Source organism: Aptenodytes patagonicus, chromosome 8 (genome assembly GCF_965638725.1).
Source record: "Aptenodytes patagonicus chromosome 8, bAptPat1.pri.cur, whole genome shotgun sequence".
In the NCBI taxonomy this organism is placed as follows: domain Eukaryota; kingdom Metazoa; phylum Chordata; class Aves; order Sphenisciformes; family Spheniscidae; genus Aptenodytes; species Aptenodytes patagonicus.
In genome coordinates, this window is record NC_134956.1 from 10,240,361 (window position 1) to 10,261,262 (window position 20,902).

Below are 20,902 nucleotides of genomic sequence, written 5' to 3' on the forward strand. Positions count from 1 at the left end.
ACAAGAAGCTGGGAGGGGGCACAGCCCAGACAGCTGACCCAAACTGGCCAAAGGGACTTTCCATACCATGGGATGTCATGTTCAGTACATAAACTGGGGGAAAGCTGGCCAGGGGGGCTGCTGCTTGGGGACTCGCTGGGCATTGGTCGGCAGGTGGTGAGCAATTGCACTGTGCATCACTTGCTTTGTATATTATTATTATTATTATTAATTCAATTATTAAACTGTTTTTATCTCAACCCACAAGTTTTCTCACTTTTACTCTTCCAATTCTCTCCCCCATCCCACCGGGACGGGGGGAGTGAGCGAGCAGCTGTGTGGTGCTCAGTTGCCGACTGAGGTTAAACCACGACAAGTCCCCTCCCAAGGTACATGATTCTATGATTCATCTGAACTTAAGCCTCAATCTGTCAGTCTCATATACCCCCTGCACTAAAAGCACAGACAACAGACATGCTCACACTAAGCCTGGCACCACAACACACCACACTAGGAAGTACCCACTGGAAGAGGAAGCACCTGCAGACCAACCCTCCCTGAGGATTTCCCCAAAGTCACAGAGATGGGCATGCAGCAACTGGGCTGCATGGGCTGAGAGTGAAATGCACTGCATAAGAGAAAGTTAGAAGGTCCCAAAATTCCAGCTATCCTGTGATTTTGTTCATGAGGTAAGTGGTGAGAATTTATTATGTAACTGTGCTTTAATCATCCTTTCCACAATGAAGTTGAACAAAGATGATCTTTCAAGGTTTCCACTTGCCTAAAAACCATTAGAACCACTGCCGACATCAAGCATTTAAAAAGAGAGTTTGCCAGTAACTGCAAAAGAGAAATACTCTAACAAAAATGCTGAAGAATTATGCAACCCAACATAAGCAAAGGAGAATGTCAGATTTCAAATCAAACTATCAGTAACCCATCAAAAAGACAGCTTTTCTTGGGGAAAATCCACCCAGAAAAATTGCAAAAGTTTAAATAAAATACAAGGCAGAGTTTACGTATAGGTACATCCAGAATACTACTTTTATTTTCACAGAATTGTGTTATGTTCAGTGATAGTAAAACCAACAAGAAACATTACTATACTCCCAGCTGATACCCCCAGGGATTCTAGAGAATAAAAAAAACAACTGCCAATGACAGCATATAGAATCATAGAATCATTTAGGTTGGAAAAGACCTTTAAGATCATCAAGTCCAACCGTTAACATAGCACTGCCAAGTCCACCAACTAAACCATGTCCCTAAGCACCACATCTACATGTCTTTTAAATACCTCCAGGGATGCTGACTCAACCACATGTTGAGAGTGTGCTGAAAACATGCTTAAAGCATCAGACATTTTGAGAAGTAGGCATGCAATCTGAAAGCTAGTGAAATTCATAAATCATAGACCTGTACACAGGGAAAATCAGGGTAGTGTTGTCCTTTATCATGGCATCCTGCTATATTCAAAGTTGTATTTAGCCATTACTATTCAAGTGCTTTGTTAGCTAGCTATAAGCACTTTCTTTTTTGTTAATGTATTTTATTTTAACCCGATTTCTAATACTTTCAGGAAAGAATTGATAGAAAAATAGAATGATAGAATAATTATAATCTGCTTTTTTAATAACTACGAATTATATTATGCCACTGCGAACAGAAATAAAGACCAGTCTCTTGCCATCACATCTTTATTATACTAAGGCAAAGTGTATTTTAAAGATGAGTTAGCTTGCAAATGGAATTACTCTAACTAAAATGAAAAAGAGGCTGAAAATAAGTAGTACATTGGAATAAGTTAGAATACACACTTACACAAGATTTTAGGACTAGGTGGTGTATTTAGCAAGAAAAGCCCAAGGAATGGTAGTGCTTGATAAACAGAACACAGTCACAATCTTGTGTAGCAACACTAATACTTAGGACCTCACCAGCATCAACAGTAAATGCTTATGTGCAACCCTGGTAGTGGCAATTGCCTCACTGAGGAAGGCTATCAGGTTGGTCAGACATTATTTCCCCTTCATAAATCCATGCTGGCTACTCCCAATCACCTTCTTGTCTGTCATATATTTGGAAATGGCTTCCAGGATTATTCCTTCTTTATTATGACCTTCCCAGGGATCGATGTGAGGCTTACCAGCCTGTAGTTCCCTGGATCCACCTTCTTGCCTTTCTTAAAGATGAGTGACATTTGCTTTCTTCCAGTCCTCAGAAACCTCCCCCAACCACCACGACCTTTCAAAGATAATTGACACAAAGCCATCAAGCACTTGTAGGTACATTCCAACAAGGCCAAGGCACTTGTGTGTGTTCAGTTTGTTTAAATATTCCCTGACCTGATCCTCCACCGAGGGCAAGTTTACCTGGCCCTGGACTTTTGCACTGGTTTCAGAGACCTAGGATTGCTGAAGGCTAGTCTTACCAGTAAAGATCAAGGTGAAGGCATTCAGTACGTTGGCCTTCTCCGTGTCCTTTAGGATGAGGTCTCCACTCCCATTCAAGTGATCCCAGATTTTGCCTAGTCTTTTGCTGTTGATGTGCTTGTAGAAACCTTTCTTGTTGCCCTTCACATCTCTTGCTATATTCAAATCCAGATGGGCTTTGGCTTTCTTAACCCTATACCTGCACACTCAGATGGGGTCTCCCTATTCCTCCCAGGTCACTTGTGCCTGCACACACCCCCTGTATCATTCCTTTTTATTTAGCTTCATAATTAAAGGAGGAGGAATGAGAGCTGATTTCAGTTATACAAAATGATCAATTATAAAAATGCATGGTACCAAAACACTCTCATATATTTTAACAATTCCTGAAAGCATTCTTTGTCCAGGAAAAACATACATCATTTAAACTCACCCTCTCACTAGGTATGTGACAGACTGCTTCAAAATTTATGACAGAAAATGACACAAAGTAAACTAGCCCGCTGCCAGACTGCTAGTACACTGAATCATGCTGGAAGAGAAGAAGGTAACAGAGGCAAATGGCACTTCAATGCAGATAGGCCTAAACTTTTGCATGGCTCATAAACCAACACAGCTGCAGGGCTGGGCAACAACCATGAGTCACCAATGTATATGAGTCTAGGTCAAGTCTGGCAAAGATTTCCTGCCTGATTTAAACTTAGTTTATTTGGTCCAATAGCACTTTTCCTAGAAACGGAGGGCAGGTTGACCACACACGTGTCTGTCTTTATTTGTGGCCTGACACTTGGCAGGATAAACTTCATGATGTTTATGTTTATGGTTATGCTTAGGAAAACTACTCTCAATTGTTTCCAGTCTGTTGCAAACATAAACCTACAAGCTGTATTAAATATGCACTATTGTATTTACCACAACTTTATGAAATCATGCATAAAATCCTAAAATGGGATAAAATAAAGGCAACTTCTCCCCCTCCCCCCCCCAATTTCTGGCAATATTTCACAATAAACAAGGAAGCAAACCAATCCTTATATTGAAAGGTCAGCCAGGACCTTATTTACAGGAAAGATAAAACTGGCCTAAAAAAAATATATATATATTATTCAGTAAGAGAAAAGCAATTTTCTCTTATATCAACTATGTAGAAAGACGAAACAGCTCCACAGTGAAATATCTTACTAATTATCTGTGTCTATTAATGAAGAAAATGGAATTTCTTCTAGCCAAAAGAGTAAAATGAAATTTACACTTGCCTCAAAAATGAAATAAATTAATAGTAAGGGAAAAGAATACTTTATTGACTATTACTTTATTGAGCAACCTGGTCTAGTGGAAGGTGTCCCTGCCCATGGCAGGGGGGTTGGAACTAGATGATCTTTAAGGTCCCCTCCAACCCAAACCATTCTATGATTCTATGATTATTGCAACTCAAATAATGTGGATCTGACTAGGTATTGCAGACAATTAAGGTTTCAATCTTTTATCTTCCTACTTTCTAATCTCAGGAACTTAACTGCTCCTGACATAAAGCAGAGAAATTTAGCTATAAATATTCAAAGACAGAAAATAATGTGGAACTATACCAAGACACAAAATACATGTTCTGTTTGAAATTCAACGTAGCACAGAGTCCATTAAAAACTGCGCACTATGTTACGTTTTAGAGTTCTGAAACATGTAAAGGATCAGTGAAGCGTAATCTGGAGCCCAAATATATCTGAGTGCTTTTTCCTCTACAGTTTCCTTCCTTGGCCTGTAAGGACTCTGCTTATTTTTACATGATTTTGCTATGTACCTAAATTTAAAGATGAAAGATGAACCTCCAATACAAATCTTTCCAGTAGTAATCCATCTTCCATGCAAGCCACTGACCAAAGAGTCACTTCTGTTAGACTGGATATATGTCAAGCAGGCATCATGAACACTTTTTGCAGAAATGCAAATAAAAAGAATCTTAGTAACTTCTATTACTACTAGTAATATCTACCAGAAGTTTTCTTATTACTTTATTATTTGTCCTAAGTTTAATACACATTAGTGTCCTCAGTGAAGAATATTTCAACTGCAATGTTCCTCCAAATTTACTACTGAAAAACACTGTAAATGTTTTACAATATGAATTAACTTTCTCCAATCTTGCTACAAAAAAGTTCTAAATTCAACCACAGACAGTACACATACTTGGAAAACAACAAAATACTATTTATGCAAAAGACTATGAATATATAGAAATGGGCAGATATAATAGATATGGATTTTAATTTCAATCAGGTATTATAGGAAGACAGCGATAGTATTTATGAATACTATAATCTATTCCAGAATCCAATTTAGCGTTGCTCTAACCGTGTTCAGAACAATGAGTAAATGATACAGTGTAAAAGTAATTAAACTAATGGAAAGTATTTTAAGTATTTTCTTGGAACTTCAACAGTTTAAACAGTTTAAAGGGGAAAATAAGCATGCAGTGAACATGATCCAGAACTGTTTTTATTTACAAGCTCAGTCTTTCCCAGCCTATACTGTTCTTGTGCCTGATCTCACAGTGTAGGGCAGCTGGAAGAAAGTAGTTTTTAAAGATAAGAAACAGCTGTTATGCTTGTTTGACCTGAGGAAGAATTTGAAAGACAAAAGCAAGAGGACATGAGAAAGAAAATAGTCTTCATAAATGCAGTATTTGCAGAATTGCTTCAGCCTATTTCTAGCCAACTCTAGTAATAGTATCTGACATGCACCTTGCTTGCATCAAACTTGCTTCCACTGAAAGACAGAAGTAGAAGGGAACCTAGCAAAGGCAATGATGATTCACAAGCCCTATATGAATATCTACAAGAACAACCTATTTTAAAGGAAAATTATTACTGAACTTGGAAAAAAAATCAACACCACACATTACAAAATGTCAGAATTAAGGTTTGCCTCTGCAAATCCGTCTTGACCCCTTATGTTAAAATAGGCAGCCAAAGAATTCCTACAGAAACAGAAACCAAAGCATCCTTATCCATTTTATTCTATCTTCTGATCTACTTCTCAATCCAACTTTACACTAGTACCAGCATTTTCAAAACTCTCTAAATACTTGATTTCTAACTCCCTGACTTTATCGTTAGAGCTTAGTTCTACAATACTGAAATACATTTCTAACACTAATCATAGCAGAACTCTACTGGCTCAGACAACGTTTAAGCAGCTCTATACACCAGCGCTGATGTTCCTATCCCAGAGCTCTTAAGTAGTAGCATCTTCTGCAAACCTCCACAGTTCCATGCTCCTTTTTCACTCATTTCCCTCTGATTCTGTAGAACACCTGATTTTCTTCATGAAGCTTTAGATTATTATTAATATTTGACAAAAACCTCCTCTTCTTTCCTTCTCCTGTTAACTGTTAATCCTTCAAATGCATCAGAAATACTTGTTTCCATTTTTAAAACCACTTTTTTTCCACTTTTCTAAATATTTATTTCTTCTAGCATGGTACTGCTTACACAGTTTCTTCTGTAAAACTAAAAATGCTATCACACTGAAAATATTCACACTTACTGTTAAGCAAGAATCTTTCAAAAACAGAGACACAGATCTGTGGGAAAGAGTATACAGTAGAAATTCATCAGGATGCATGCAGAGTCTTTAAACAATTACAGCTGGTGGAATGGACACAGGTAGGAAAAGTATGATCATAAAAGAGCAAGAAACCTACAATATAAGGTGTCTGTAACAACATTAGCAAACCTTGGCATTCTCATCACTTTTTACATCCCACGCTTCTTTCTCAAAAATATAGAAATTAACATTGAGAATGATAGGAGTAAATTAATCTTCCGTGTGAGAAAGAGTGCACATTCAACACAGAAGTACAGGGGAAACAATTCAAAGACTTTCTTCTTTATATTTCACAGAACAGATAATAACCAAAGGCAATTATACAGATTCAAGTTACTTAACATCACATAATGCTATTTCTTTAACAAATATTACTGCATTACAAATTTTATTGCATAGAAATAACGTAACTAATGCTAGCAGGGAGAAGGTATATGACCCTGCACAGGAAACACAAATGCAAAGGATTCATTTGAAGAGCTAAGATTTAAGTTATAATGCCATACATTAAAATAAAATGCCATATGTTAAAATAATCACAGGAAAAGAATCAAAGAATCAAACAAATGGAGAACTGCACCACAGTCAACTAACTCAACAGTTTACTAACATAGTTAACCACTTACATGACCAAGGATCTAAAAAGCACATTTTTCAAAGGAGACAGATGATTTCAGAACTTTGTTATAAGCACTTTTTACCTAGTCAAGTCCAGCAAATATTAATTAGCATCCTGCCTTTGAGAACATTTTGTATTTTAATTAAATTAAATTCACAGCCTTCTCATTCACTACGTATGCTTAAATTTTTTTACTTTAAGGACATTAATATCCTTATTTAACTAGGTGCTATCATGCACAGTAGTGGTTTAGCCCAGCTTCTTTTTAAGTGTCAGACCACTATTTTCATGGCTCACTGTGCACAACTTCAATTCCTCCCTGCAACAACTGGAAACTAAGATGATTGTTCCCACATGTCTGTGCCAGCCAATGGTCCACAAGGATTTTTATTTACTAAAGCCTTAAGGCTACACAACTTAACTTAGAGCTGTGAAGTACCAAATCTACTTCAGAAAGACAGCTTTTGCCACACATGTATTATCCTTTGCTTGTCTAAATGAAACAGTACATTTATGTCTGGGTTTCTATTTTGTCCAATTTATAAAATGAAAAAGCAGCTTTCACTTTAACAGCAAACAAAAATGGAAGCCACAAAACTGGAATTCCATTAAGTTTACCACACGAGCTAGTTGAAAATATACCAAATAATGACAGAATCAAATTATTCAGGAGAAAATACAGCTGTTGCTTCTTTTGCAGGAGATAATTTGTAAACACTTTTTATCTATAGCAATGACAAATCTTTCAAAAATTTTCACAGCCTGCATTACTTGATGATTTTAAGTATGGAAAGTACTAGTGAAATGTAAAGTATTATGTAATTATATTATGTTATCACTTGGGACATGAAGTATATAACTTCTGTTTGCCTTAGCTGATCTTATTTAGAGGTTTCCCTAAATATTAGCAGGTCACCTGTGAAACCATTGATCTTTCACAAGCTTAGATTCTTACTTTCATTTTCCACTGTGACACCAAGACCTAGAGATTTCTTTCTTTCTAAAAGTTAAACAAGGCGGGGGGGGGGGGGGGCGGGGGGGGGGGGGGGGGAGGCCACAACATAGCTATAAGGAAAATATTATTCAGAATCCTACCAAGAAAAGAATCAAAAAGCCATCTGAGGTCTACTGTCAGTATGAGCATCTCCAAAGATTTCTGGACCACCACAGCTACAGAAGCTTTTCTATTTCAAATGGGCCATATCTCCTATTTTATCAAGCTCTGCTCCTACTGTGAGCATGATTTTTCCTCTGCAGAGATAGAGGGCAGGCTGAGAATGTATCTTTGCACCTACCACAGGCTTGAGTGTTGGGGCTAAGAGCAATTGTGAGCTAAGAACTCTGTTATCTATGTTAGGAAGAACAGATCTCTTCCGTGAAGAAGGATGCTTGCAAACTGAATCACTGATTAAAAAAAGACAGAGTTTGCAGTCTCTGGCCTTAGTCCCAGCACAAAGGCTGAACTGTCCCACATTATATCCCTGCATTGCATTCTTAACATCTATATTAAAAAAAAAATTAAAACAAAACAAAACACAACCCTTACACTGGTATTATGTAAGAGGTAAAACAGCCTACCTTGTCCCTACCTTTGTATAGCAAACGTTTACCTAGGTGTATGTACCCTACACAAAGATCAGCCTCATTGATGATTTGCTATATTCTTTCATTTTTACCCCAAGACAGCAGACACAAAACACCAGCCACCATTGCCCTTTCCCTCTTTCACTTTTATAAACACAAGAGCCACTTGTCTTTGGCCTTAAGGCCATCCATGGCTTATTCACCCAAACATGGCCCCCCATCTCCCTTCAGTCACAAACTTAATTCACGTCTTCCTTTAAGTGGCTCTAGTCCTTTCTCCCCAGCTGTCCCTTAAGCATAAAAACCAAAACTATGCAAAACTACTTCAGTAACTTCTCCTCACACTTCATCATTATAGCATTATGTGCAAAACTTCATTAACAGTTTCAGACTGGGGGGTTATGTCTACTAGTTATCATACTAATTACAACATCTACAGATTCTTTGTGTTCCCCTTGGTTTTGCACCTACCTGGTGAAATTTCAATACTGTTTTGAGGTGGGTTTTTCTTTGCATTTCTTTGTGTACAGTGCCAATACACTAGGATCATAAGTGGGCCCTTTAGACTTAATCACAATATAAGCAATAGTTAAAGTATACAAAGAATCATTTCTGCAGCAATGCTATCAAAGTTCCTCTCAAAACATCTCTAGTTAGAGCAAAGGTTTTAAATTAGTAGATAACAGTACTAATATTTTTCTAATCATTTCCATCCACTAGAATCAAGCCTAATTGAAGCTTAATTTGTCTTATCACAGTAAATTTTGCTCGGTTATAAAAAGCCATTAAAGCTGTCTAATTGAATATTGTTTTAAATGGCAACAAGGTAATATTCTGTAAATCTAAGAACTGGGGGGGAGGGAACCACAGTTATTTATCACTTTAATTAAATAGATGAAAATGAGAAGTGTTTTGACAGTAAGATAAATCTAACATTCATTAAACTATTTGTCCCAAACAACTTGCATAAAGTCTTTACACATGGAGTATACAGCCCTTATCTTTGTACTTTCATCTTTCCCATTTTCTTTTTCCTGTCTCTGGGCACTACTTTCTACAGGCCCCACAAATGGAACTTCTCCACTCTTTCCGTCACCTTTCCCTCAGGCAATTCCATTTCAATTTTTTATGAAATAAAAATAATGGTGTCCCCTAAAGAAAGACAGAACATTTAAAGCTATTATCAAGAATGGATTCAATCGGGGGGGAAGGGGAGGGATAAATAAATAAATCAACATTTAATCTTTCACTGGATAAATGAACGTTAGTATGTAACTCACAAAGCAGAAAATATACATCTTTGGGACAGTATTACCTATAATGTATTTGAGAAAGCTTCATTGGTAGTACCATAGAGTCACTGAGGTTGGAATGGGTCTCAGGAGGTCACTAGTCCAACCTCCTGCTCAAAGCACGGAGAACACTGAAATCAGACCATGCCATTTGATATGCCTTTGAACAGTCAAGCCTTGAAATCCTCCAATAGATAGACAGACAAAAAAAACTCACTTTGCTTCACAGTTTACTTCTGTTTAAATATAGCATTTTTCTAATCTAAGCGTTCTTTCAGTTTAACTCTTTGAATTTACTGCCTTGCCACTGTGCTGCTCTCTCCTGTTCTAAACTGTCACAGGGGCCCACAAAACGTGAAAACTGTATAGAAAGTGAAATGGCTGGCAAATTTCACCTGAGATAAAGCTTGGTTTGAAATATGCAACACGCTGTCAAGAAACCTGTGAACAGCTGCGGAGTGACAGAGAGAGTAAATGGTACACAAGTCTCCAGAACAGTGCTTTTTACAGTGGGTGATCTTTCCTTTGCATGCACAGCAGATCTACCAGAACAATACACTGGCAGTACAGCAAAGAGACCACACTGAAGTATCTGGCCCACCCTGATTTGAAACAAGAAAAATCACAAAACAATAGAAAAATACAATTTCAAAGTAAAACTCTAACTTAGAAAAATAAAAATGTGAGAGTGAAATAACCGTAGTTATACCATCATTATTATTATTATTATTGTAAGATTAAAAGCAGATTTACATTTCAAGCAATATCAAATATCAACATTGTAATATAAAGAAAACTAAAGTGTTTGTAGTTTTGTTCCAAGTATTTTGTGCTGTCTGCTCTTATTTGCTCTTTATGCAAACTAAGAACTGCCAAGAAGTCAATCATTTCACAGCCCTTCTCTATAAACAGATTTGTTTAAAAGAAAAAACAGATTGTAATAAATACCTACTATAATCACCTTTCCTCTTCATTTTTATTAGGTTTTCTATATTAATACATGTATGCTGAACACATCAGTATTCAGTTACAGTACAGACTTCACCTATTTTTCTAATCCATTTTCTCCATTGACAGGACTATGCTCACAATTTACAAAATTTCTTTGTAGACATTTACTTATTTCACAGTTCATTAACCTTCAAACAGCACACCTGCCAGTTTGCCTGTGTCTTATCTAAAGCAATGACACACTAACTAATAAAGTACTAAGTATGTTTGTCAGAATTGCTTATGAAATGAATGTTTTTCTCCACTGAGCTACCCAGCTGAAATGAATGTATTTGCATCAATTTATGTAAGTTTTTTTCATGGTGGTAAGAGCAGTAGTTAAGTGCCAGTCACTGCAAATATGCACAAATATAGTCTCAGACTGTACTGTCTACCACTTTTTAATGTATACAAATGGTAGTGTCTCATTTTTTTTTAAATCATCAAAAAGGATCATTTGTGCTGTTTAACCTATTTCCTGCTGCAGTAACAGCACAAGGCTTCATTTAAAACTTAACATCTATAGCTTTTTCACAACAGCAAGGAAAATCTCAGCAAGTCTAATATTCTTCCTTTTAGCAACTCTCTATGGAGCACAGTGACATTTTCAGTGTTCTGTAGCTGGAGTAGCCTGACCTTGGCTCATTTTTATCTGACCTCAGGGTTTTCACATCATTAATAAAGAGATAATCAAAACAAAGGCTATATACATTAGGGTAGGAAAAGTTTGCATAGTTTGGCACTATTATCATACATACCCTTAAAAATGGAACAAAATGAAATGCATGTAGCAGAGGTGGTGAACCTTCTAGGGACTGGTTCCAAACATTTTTCCTACTGGCAATAAACCATTTTCAGACCTCCCAACTCTGACCACCATGATAGTTATTACTTTACAGGATTATAATTTTTTGTTTCAGCTGTCAATAAAAACTTCAGATAGCTTTTTAAGTCAAATAAACCTATTAAAAAAAAAAAACAAAACACTGACATCACTGAGACAACAGAAATACCGTGCAAAAAGCACATCATGTTTAGATCTAGACTTACTTACTTTTGGTTTTAAGTTTTCTCACATCATGTGACAAACTGCCATTGTACCTGAAATCTGATCCAATTACCATTGTTTGAAGGAAATTAACTATACTCATCAAAAAAATCCAGATGTCTTCTTATTTCTGATGATATACATGCTATAATACATGTAAAACAACTATCTGAATAAACAGATAAACAGGCTAGTCATGCTTCTCAATAGTAGTCAACATTCTGCAGAGATTAAGAATCATTATAACTCTGCTTACACTTAATTTCTGACCATTGAAACAAACTATGTAAAAATGAGCTCAAACTTAAACTATACTTTTAAAGTAGCAATATTTTCTGAGCTAATTTTGCTAAGACATCATGAAAATTCCAGACTTGAAATGTTCCAAATATAATCTATTTTACTGAATAACAAACACTGATAGAATTCACCAACAAAGAAAGTGAAACTAATGAACTTCCAGGGACACCTGAACTACAAGAAACTATAATTAATACCAACAGATTACTTCTAAGCCTCATGCCCTATTAGATCTGGCTTGCGAGAACCATGGAGGGAGGTGGAGGAGTATCAAGTAGAATCAGAGGGCTCAAGTAGAACTAGTATTGTACCCCAGGGGTCAATACTGCATGCAGTCCTGTTCAACATCTTCAGTAACGATCTGGATGATGGGGCAGCGTGTAGACTCAGCAATTTGGTGATAGTACAAAACTGGGAAGAGCAGCTGATACACCAGAGGGTGATGCTGCCGTTCAGAGGGACCTCGACAGGCTGGAGAAATGGGCTGACAGGAACCTCATGCAGTTCAAGGAAAGGAAATGTAAAGTCCTGTACCTGAAGAGGAACAACTCCATGCACCTGTATATGCTGGGGTCCACCCAGCTGGAAAGCAGCTTTGCAGAAAAGGACCTCGTGGTCCTGGTGGACACCATGTTGAACATCAGCAATGTGCCCTTGCGGCAAAAAGGCAAACAGTATCCCGGGCTGCATTAGGAGGGGTGTTGCCAGCAGGTTGAGGGAGGTGATCCTTCCCCTCTATTCATCACTGGTCAGGCCACACCTGGGGTATTGTGTCCAGTTCTGGGCTCCTCAGTACAAGAGAGACATGGACATACTGGAGAGAGTCCTGTGAAGGGCCACAAAGCAATTAAGGGATTAATTAAGGGCTTTATTAAAGAATGGGAGCATCTCTCATATGATAAAAGCCTGAGAGAGCTGGGACTGTTTAGCCTAGAGAATAGAAGGGGGATCTTATCACTGTGTATAAATATCTGAAGGGAGGCTGTAAAGAAGATGGAGCAAGGCTCTTCAGTGGTGCCCAGTGACAGGAGAAGAGGCAATGGGCACAAACTGAAACACGGGAGGTTCCCTCTGAACATCAGGAAACTTTACTGTGAGGATGACTGAGCACTGGCACATGTTGCCCAGAGAGGTTGTGGAGTCTGCATCCTTGGAGATATTCAAAAGCCATCTGGACATGGTCCTGGACAACCAGCTCTAGGTGACACTGCTTGAGCAGGGGGGTTGGACCAGATGACCTCCAGAGGTCCCTTTCCAACCTCAACCATTATGTGATTCTATGAATCACATCCTGTTGCATCATATGCAGTTGCTGTCTCCAAAACCTGAAGATAACCTGCAGAGTACCATTATTAAGCTAAATAGTAATAAAAGGCTTGTTATGAAGTAACTGAGATCCTGTTGAGGATTTCTTTTATTACAGGATTTACTAAATTGATTTAATTACAACAAGGTGATTACAAAGTAATCCTACTTAGGCAGGAAGTTGACACTGCAACTACCAATACCTTAGCTCAGGATTAGAACTGGCCTTTAATGGTTACTTTCATCTCCACAAAGAAGCCCTTCAAGGCAGGTTATGAGCATGTTTTAGGACAGCATAAAATTCTACAGTGATAATTAACAAAAACTATCTATTCTACAAATAGACAATGTGGACATGCAGGAAGAAAAGAGTGCGGCTTAATGCAGGCCAAAATGTTATTAGATTTACTCCTCTGGGAACGACCAACAATAGCTTGTACAGTACAAAATTCCTTCCATAATGATTTCCACCTGCTGGAGGGCTGCCATTCGCCCTGCATCTCCCTGCAGCTGCTTTCCCATCTGCTGCTAGAAGCCATTGCCCTCCCTTTAGATAAGACTTGAGGCCTGGAGATATAAGATTCAGTTGCTCTAAGCAAACAAAATCTTTTCCCAATTCCTGGTTGCAGAGAACGAAACCTGCTGTGTCTAGAATCATTGCTGGATTGCTACCACAGCACAGTCTAGGCCTTAGCTTAATCAGCTTAAAACCCAGGTCTCAGAGAAAGCCCAGCTGGCAAAGCAGTATTTTTATTCCTCATTCATCTACACTGGCAGGCCACATGCTTGATCACCATGTAAATGACACTTGCTCATTTTCAGGTCTTTGGTAAGAAGGATCCTGGTTTTAGTGCATAGAAAGCCCCTCTATCCTATCACGGCTCTCTCGTTGCAGGGATGGTATTTCCTGCAGGAAATGTATGAGCTTCATTAGAGGAGCTTTTTATTTGTTGTTGTTTTGTTATTTAATTTAACACAGCTTAATATATATATACCAGAAACAAAACATTGATGGCCTCTGCTGATACTTGGAACTAGCCCACATTTAGTCTCTCAGATACAACCAAATTAATATGTTCAGCAAAGATTCATATGAGATATAAACATTCCCTCTACTCCCCCAGAGTTCTCCAAACTAAAGATTAAGTGGAAATGTAAAAGGTCCTTTTGAAAGACAGGATATTTCTGAGTACTGAAGACAGACATTGTTGAATTATATGAAGTTGATATTTGCGAAGTGATTACCAAAAAGGCTCCCCATAAAACAAAGAGTAGGTATAAAGGGAGTTCAGGAAAATTTTACTCTAAGGCATCATTTTGAACTTTCCTGTCTTGCTGCATCACATTTAGTTTGTACAGGATGTAACAGAAGAATGCAGCACAAAGGCATGAATTTGTTAATTGAAATGTACAATGAAGCATACAACAAAACAAACAAAAAATTACTTCATTCTTATTGCCACATATTGGCCCACTGGTCAGTCAAAATATATGAAGGGCAAATAAGCAGGCAAAAGAAAGAAGAGAAAAAAGGAGGCATTTCCATCCTGAATAAGAAAAAGTGCAAGCAGCACAAACAGCCTGTTTTCAACTGTCTCATAACTAACACTAGGAACAAGATCAGCTCTAAAACCCCTCAAACTTATGGCACCCAATGAGTGGTCTACAGCCTTAGTAATTAATTTTTATTGAGGTGTCTTCTTGTCGCTTATGTTAACGATGTGTTCTTTCTGGTTTTGTCTAAATATTGATAAGAAACAAGGACTTTGGCCTACAAAGGAGTAAACATAGCAATCTACAAATTCAGCCGCTGTCCAGCTTTTGTGTTCCTCGGAGCTCCATCACATTTATCCAGAACGCCCACAGTTTAACAGACTCTCTCTCCAATAACCTGCATACCCAGTCTGGAAGTTGTAATATAATAGTTTATGGAGAAGAGACATTCTGGCAATCATTTTTAACCAGAAAAACTCCCTAGCACACAGCAGGGTGGTAAGGAATGTGCCAAAACCCTGAGGGTCTTAAAAATATGTAACAATAGAACATCATTAGAACATGCATGTCAGCCTTGAAGAATCTTATTTTCTAATCTGTGAAATTGCTTGGACACAGAGATCTGTCACTTGTTTTCATGATTGTTAGAGAAAGCAAGTAACATTCTCACATAGTTACACAGCAATTTATGACAAATCCTGTGTTTGGTTATATGAGCATATTTCTTATGGCTAGCTGAAAGCTGCTGTAAGACTCTATTCCAGGAAACAAGACTGGATAGCTCAGTAGTTTTAAGGAGCTCTTGATTCAAAGTCTATTCAAAAGAGGTGAAAAGTATGTTCAGGCTAGCCACATATTTTTTGCGAGCCTCAATATTATTTAACTCCAGAAACCACTCTTCATTTCTAACCCCTGAATATCTGATCTTCTAGATGGAAAGTTGTACAGCCTGTGACATGCCTACAACAATCTTGGGGCTTTAAAATAACAAGCAAAAGTACTGTTCTTTCCTGATAAGTCCTGGCTTGAGAAACTAACGGGTACACAGTATGCTTTATTTCTACCTACATAACATAAAAGTAAAGATCTTTTTCAGCAGATTTGAGATGCACTACATCTCTACCATAAAGTACAGGAAACTAATAAAACGTTCAGTGCATCTTAAATGGATAAAAAATGAGATGTAATTAATATTGCCCAAAGTATGCACATTACGAAAGTATTTCGAGATCAGGTAAATTGCTGACATAATTTAAGTTGAACACAGGTTATTTAAAGTCTCCGCCTCATAGGTTAATGGTGCATATAAAAGCATACCCTGTAATGCTATCTTTTCAAAAGTAAATAGAAGAAATCTTGAGGCAAGTGAAGTTATTTCCCATTTTAAGTCTGCTATTAGATCAAAATTATTTGGTAAACTATTTCAAATAGTGGCTGCATCAATACATGTGTATAACTGGAATTGGAACTTGTTTTCTTTATATTGCTTCTAATGCATCTTGAGATGTATCATATCCCAAAATGAAGTCTGGTATTAACCCAATACTCAGAGGCCTTTATTTTCATATGATCTCCCAGAAAAAAAAAAAAAAAATAGTTACATTAATGTGACCCTTCTGCCAAAAGCCTCCTGTACATGAACAATTACAGCAAATTTTAACTAAAATTACTTCCCATAAGAGGTGGACATAATTCACCAACTTTCCCCAATTCCCTTTACAAATATATCTTAAAAAGAGAAAAGAAAGTCAAAAAACTGTTGTCTACTACACCCTACTGAAAGCAGAAAATGGAAATCACCTAGATTTCTATGGGGAATTTAAAACAGTTTGCAGTGTTTCAGAGCTTCATAAATTTATGAGGTAATGTAATTACTGAAGGCTGACAACAATGCATATGAAATAAAACCCACAATTTCTGAAGATTCAGTCACAAACAAATTCAGGCTCAATTGATTTAGCAAGTCCATGCAGAGACAGCCTTAACTGTCTAGAACCAAGATATTCTATGAGGACATTTATGAGTTGTTTTGCTTCATTTTTAAGTCTCATATCTGCAACAACCCACCTAGCTTACAGTGTTATTTCATTCAGAAACAAACCAAGGCTTGTCATCAGAATGCTTTGGATTATACAGAAGTAAAGGGTTAATTAAAATAAATAATCAAAACCAGAAACTGATATCTTCCACTGAACAGAAATTATGCTGAACATATCTTTCACTAATCCTATACCTAAACAGATTTTTTTTTTCATTGAAAGCTGGAAGAATCTCATATTATTTGTACAAAATATCACAATCACTTATATCACAAATAACATTATATTAGGCCAAACAAAAGGGATTCATTCTCTGCTATTATAGAGCATTCCTTCTATCAAGCTACCTCTCTGATCATTTTAACATTTATTTTTCATTTGGTTTCCCTGAGAGACTAATAACAAGGAGACACAATACAACCGATTGTCACCTGCACACAACAGGCAATTACAGCCAATTTTAACTTATATTGCTTCATGTAAAAGTTTCGAGCTCAACTGCCTTATGTAGAAACTGGGAAGAACAGGAATTGAACACCTGTCAGAAACCAACTAGTTCTCCACCAGGACTGCACAATCCCAGCAGCCCTTCATCAAGAGCACTGTTGATTCAGTTCTTTTTACCACTGCCCATCTGCCAGCCATAAGACTGTAATGCCTTGAATACATACCAGTCTGATAAAGAATTCGGCAATCAAATTAGTCGAGAGCCAATGGATTCATCACTATCCTCAGCAGCATGACAGGTAATACAAACCTTGCAAAACAGATTTGCACAGCCGAAGATTTAAAATATATAATCTTTACTACTCAAAAGCCAGACTGAGATCTGCCAAAATTGCTGAAGTTTTTACCCTTGTTCTATTGTTATTATTTTGTATTATATACATATGCTGTCTGGCTTATTAAACACAAGCTGGAAATTCCAAGATTTCATCTGTATCTTCTTAATATACAGAGGAAAGACATACAGCACAGAGGGATAATCAGAATCTTAGAAAAATTTATTTCCTGCTTCCATGAGAATGACAAGTTTAAGCTGGTTTATCTCCTAGAGCTTTGTTAGCCAGAAATTTGAAACATTCTTTAAGATTCCTGTATACCTTAAATAATACATTTCTCTGAATAGAAACTATTTACACTGTATGACTGAATTTCACAGGTATTGCTGTTTCTTGAAAGGGGTACACACATTAAAAATAAAATGAAGAGTTACAATAGGAATCAATCTAATCAGTATTGTGTGCTCCAAGTCTATGAAGTTTTTTTAAAATCCCAGGAAATGAACTAATGGACAATATTTTTAACACTGGATCTACACATTCCATCAAATGTGACAACCATCTCAACCTTGTATTCCATTACCCATATTTTTATGATCTGACTTTGTAGGTACATACATAACTAATGCACTGGTCTGTTTTAAAGACTGAAATTATTCATATTTTAAAAAAAAGTGTTGATTGAACTCGAAACAATAACCACAGATTAATATCATGCACGCTTCAACAGATCCCTTCAAAATATATCAGTAACTTCACTGTTCAGAATAGAAATACACAGTAGAAAAGAAGCATCAGGCCATAGCAACTGAAAGGAAAACTCAGTCAAATAATAGATGAAGAAACAAGGAATGAAATCACAACAATCAAGTCACTAAGGCCCAGTTCCCCCCATTGAAGCCAATGAGAATTAGGCACATTTTCTTAAAATGCAATCATAGGTGCTTCTAAGAAAATTCTAGAATGAGAGCTGGTGTACTACCAAAAATATATACCAAATATATTGGCATTTAAAGGGTTTTAAATTATTTCACTATTCTTTAACAAATTGCCTTCTACACAGACTTGCAACAAACACATCAGCACCTTAACACATGCTATTAACTAAATATTTCTATTGCATTTTATGATTAGAAGATACAATACCTCTGTCTGAAGTATGGCAGCTCTCTGTTCTTTGGCAGTAAGTGACTCTTTAAGCACTTCAATGTGTTGCTTGCAATCTGAATTCTGATTGCTAAGGGTTTCAAGCTTAGTTTGTAAGGCAAGAAGTTCTGATTCTTTCTTTGAGAGTTCTTGTTTCAGTTGGTCAATCTGTAATGGGGAAAAAAAGAAAGGTTAGATCATTAATTTCATTTCCAATTCACAGTTGCACTTGATATCTGAAAGGTGTGAATGACTGTGATATAATACAATTCAGACACCTGTAAATTCTGAAGAGAATTAAGATTCAGACTTTTTACACTCACAACTTGAATTGAGTTTCTTGTAATTTAACGTACCCTGTTTTAAGAATGATTGTCCTGCTGTTGCAGAAGTTAAAAGGAAACTCTTAAAGATTATACATGATGATTTGGCCTATAAATTCACCATGGACCTCACTTAAGTTCAAAGGAATTTATCCTGTGTGAGGCAAGTCTGGCAGGACAGAAAAAACGTGTTCATAAAAGTAAAAATTCAATCCAATAGCCTATTCCTTCCAACAGCATGATTCTTGTGACTTACCATAGGCCAGAGTGAATCAAGGTTTTTTAGGAGCCTGATAAGGAAAAGCAGGCATCTTTGTAAGGAAAGGAAAAGAGAGAAGTGGAATTTTAACCTTACTTTTCTTGCAAACATGTTGCTGCCCACCATCCCCACCTCCTTTTTTCCTCTCTGGCAGTTCATATGGAATTCTCAGTTACTAGGAAAGCCAAGCCAAAGTGATTAACTTAAGAGAAGTCTGGGGAAAATGTTATAAAAAAATTCCACAGAGTGAAAGGTCTGTGAGGTTGTAAAAGCATATCCTAGGGGAAACGGCAGAAACCCAGTCACTAAGAAGGAGCTTCTGAATTTAAGTGAATTTAAGGTTCATCAGTAAATGTCATGGAATTGTGATTATTCTTCCCTTCCCACAATGATAAATGGGAGGGGTAGCCACAGAACGCAAAAGTGGCGTGGATTTAGAATACATGAATCTAAACAAAGCACTGGACAATACACAGAATGATGCTAAAGGATGGTGAATTAGGTGACATACAACTATTCATCTTAAAGTCCTGTGAAATAACACTGGTCACCAGATGAGTTCAGATATATCATCTCATGAGGATTATTTGAAATAAAACGCCTCAGTGCATCTGCATAACTCAGAGAAACCACACTTCCTTTGTATTTGGAAAGTTTCCTTGATGACTGTAAGGCCTAGACATTTTTCTTTAAAATTCAAGTTTCAATTCTGCAGCAACCAGAGAAGTGCTAGAAGAGCTCTTTCCATTCTCTCCCATCAGTTGCATCCCAACAGACATTTGGGATGCAAGAAGCCTAGAAGGGCTACATGGAAGGTGATTCAAAAATCCCCAGGAAAAAAAAGAACATGTATCCACAGGCAGGTACTAGTCAATCACATCCTAAAGATCCACATACTAAAATATTTCACAGGTTCAATGTTGTATGGCACAGTCACTGGAAACATTTACTGCTGATCAAAATATTTCTATTTAGTTCTACATTGCAACTGTATCCATAAAAATTAAATTTAAAAAAATGTTTCTTCCAACTATAGTCCATATGCACATCTAATAGATTTATTCCTTATTTCTCTTTATAAATCTTAATATGTTTGTCTAGCTGGTTAAGGTACTTGGCTAGGCACCCCTGAGCTACTGTATAAAATCAAGAATCTATACTGGCATTAAAAGCAATCACCTTCGCAGTCTGAAAATATCAAAATAAGAAAAGGAGCGTACAAAAAACAGATGTCAAGAAAATGTAAAGAGTGCAGTTAAGAAACTGCTAGAGAAAACTTTCTCTCGAAAGCAAACCACCTTCCTCCATCCCTTGCCAGAACTTGTAAGCAAGTATGGCAACCAAGACAAAAACGCATACAAAATGAACAACGGGAAAATCTGTCTACAAGATATAAAGACAAAACGTAGATCTGCAGCCAATCTGAATTACATCACATGCTTTATATGAGACCCATGTGAACATCACAGACGCTTAATCTCTCCTAGAAACTCTTCCCGCTTTTTTCCATGACACAACCCACACCCTGAGAAATAATCAGCCAGAAAAAATAAAGCTTCATTTTCATTGCAGGTATGTTCTTTGTGTTTCAGAAACAGAATCTGTTTAGTATAAAGTTCTGGCTACAAGACCTACAAATTGCAAGGAGTTTAAAAATGTGTTAGAGCTCTCAAATAAAAAATTAAAAACTAAAAAAAAAAAACTGTG

The 20,902-nt window shown here is 37.0% G+C and overlaps 1 protein-coding gene across 6 annotated transcripts in view; it reads right to left on the reverse strand.

Annotated features, from left to right (window-relative positions):
- Positions 1–20,902, reverse strand: part of ERC2 (ELKS/RAB6-interacting/CAST family member 2) — a 547,432-nt gene that overhangs the window by 380,948 nt on the left and 145,582 nt on the right. For all 6 annotated transcript variants that reach the window (XM_076346281.1, XM_076346286.1, XM_076346285.1 and 3 more), the window contains one exon: positions 18,614–18,781. In XM_076346281.1, the coding sequence (XP_076202396.1) occupies positions 18,614–18,781 (168 nt within the window). The remainder of the gene's footprint in view (positions 1–18,613; positions 18,782–20,902) is intronic.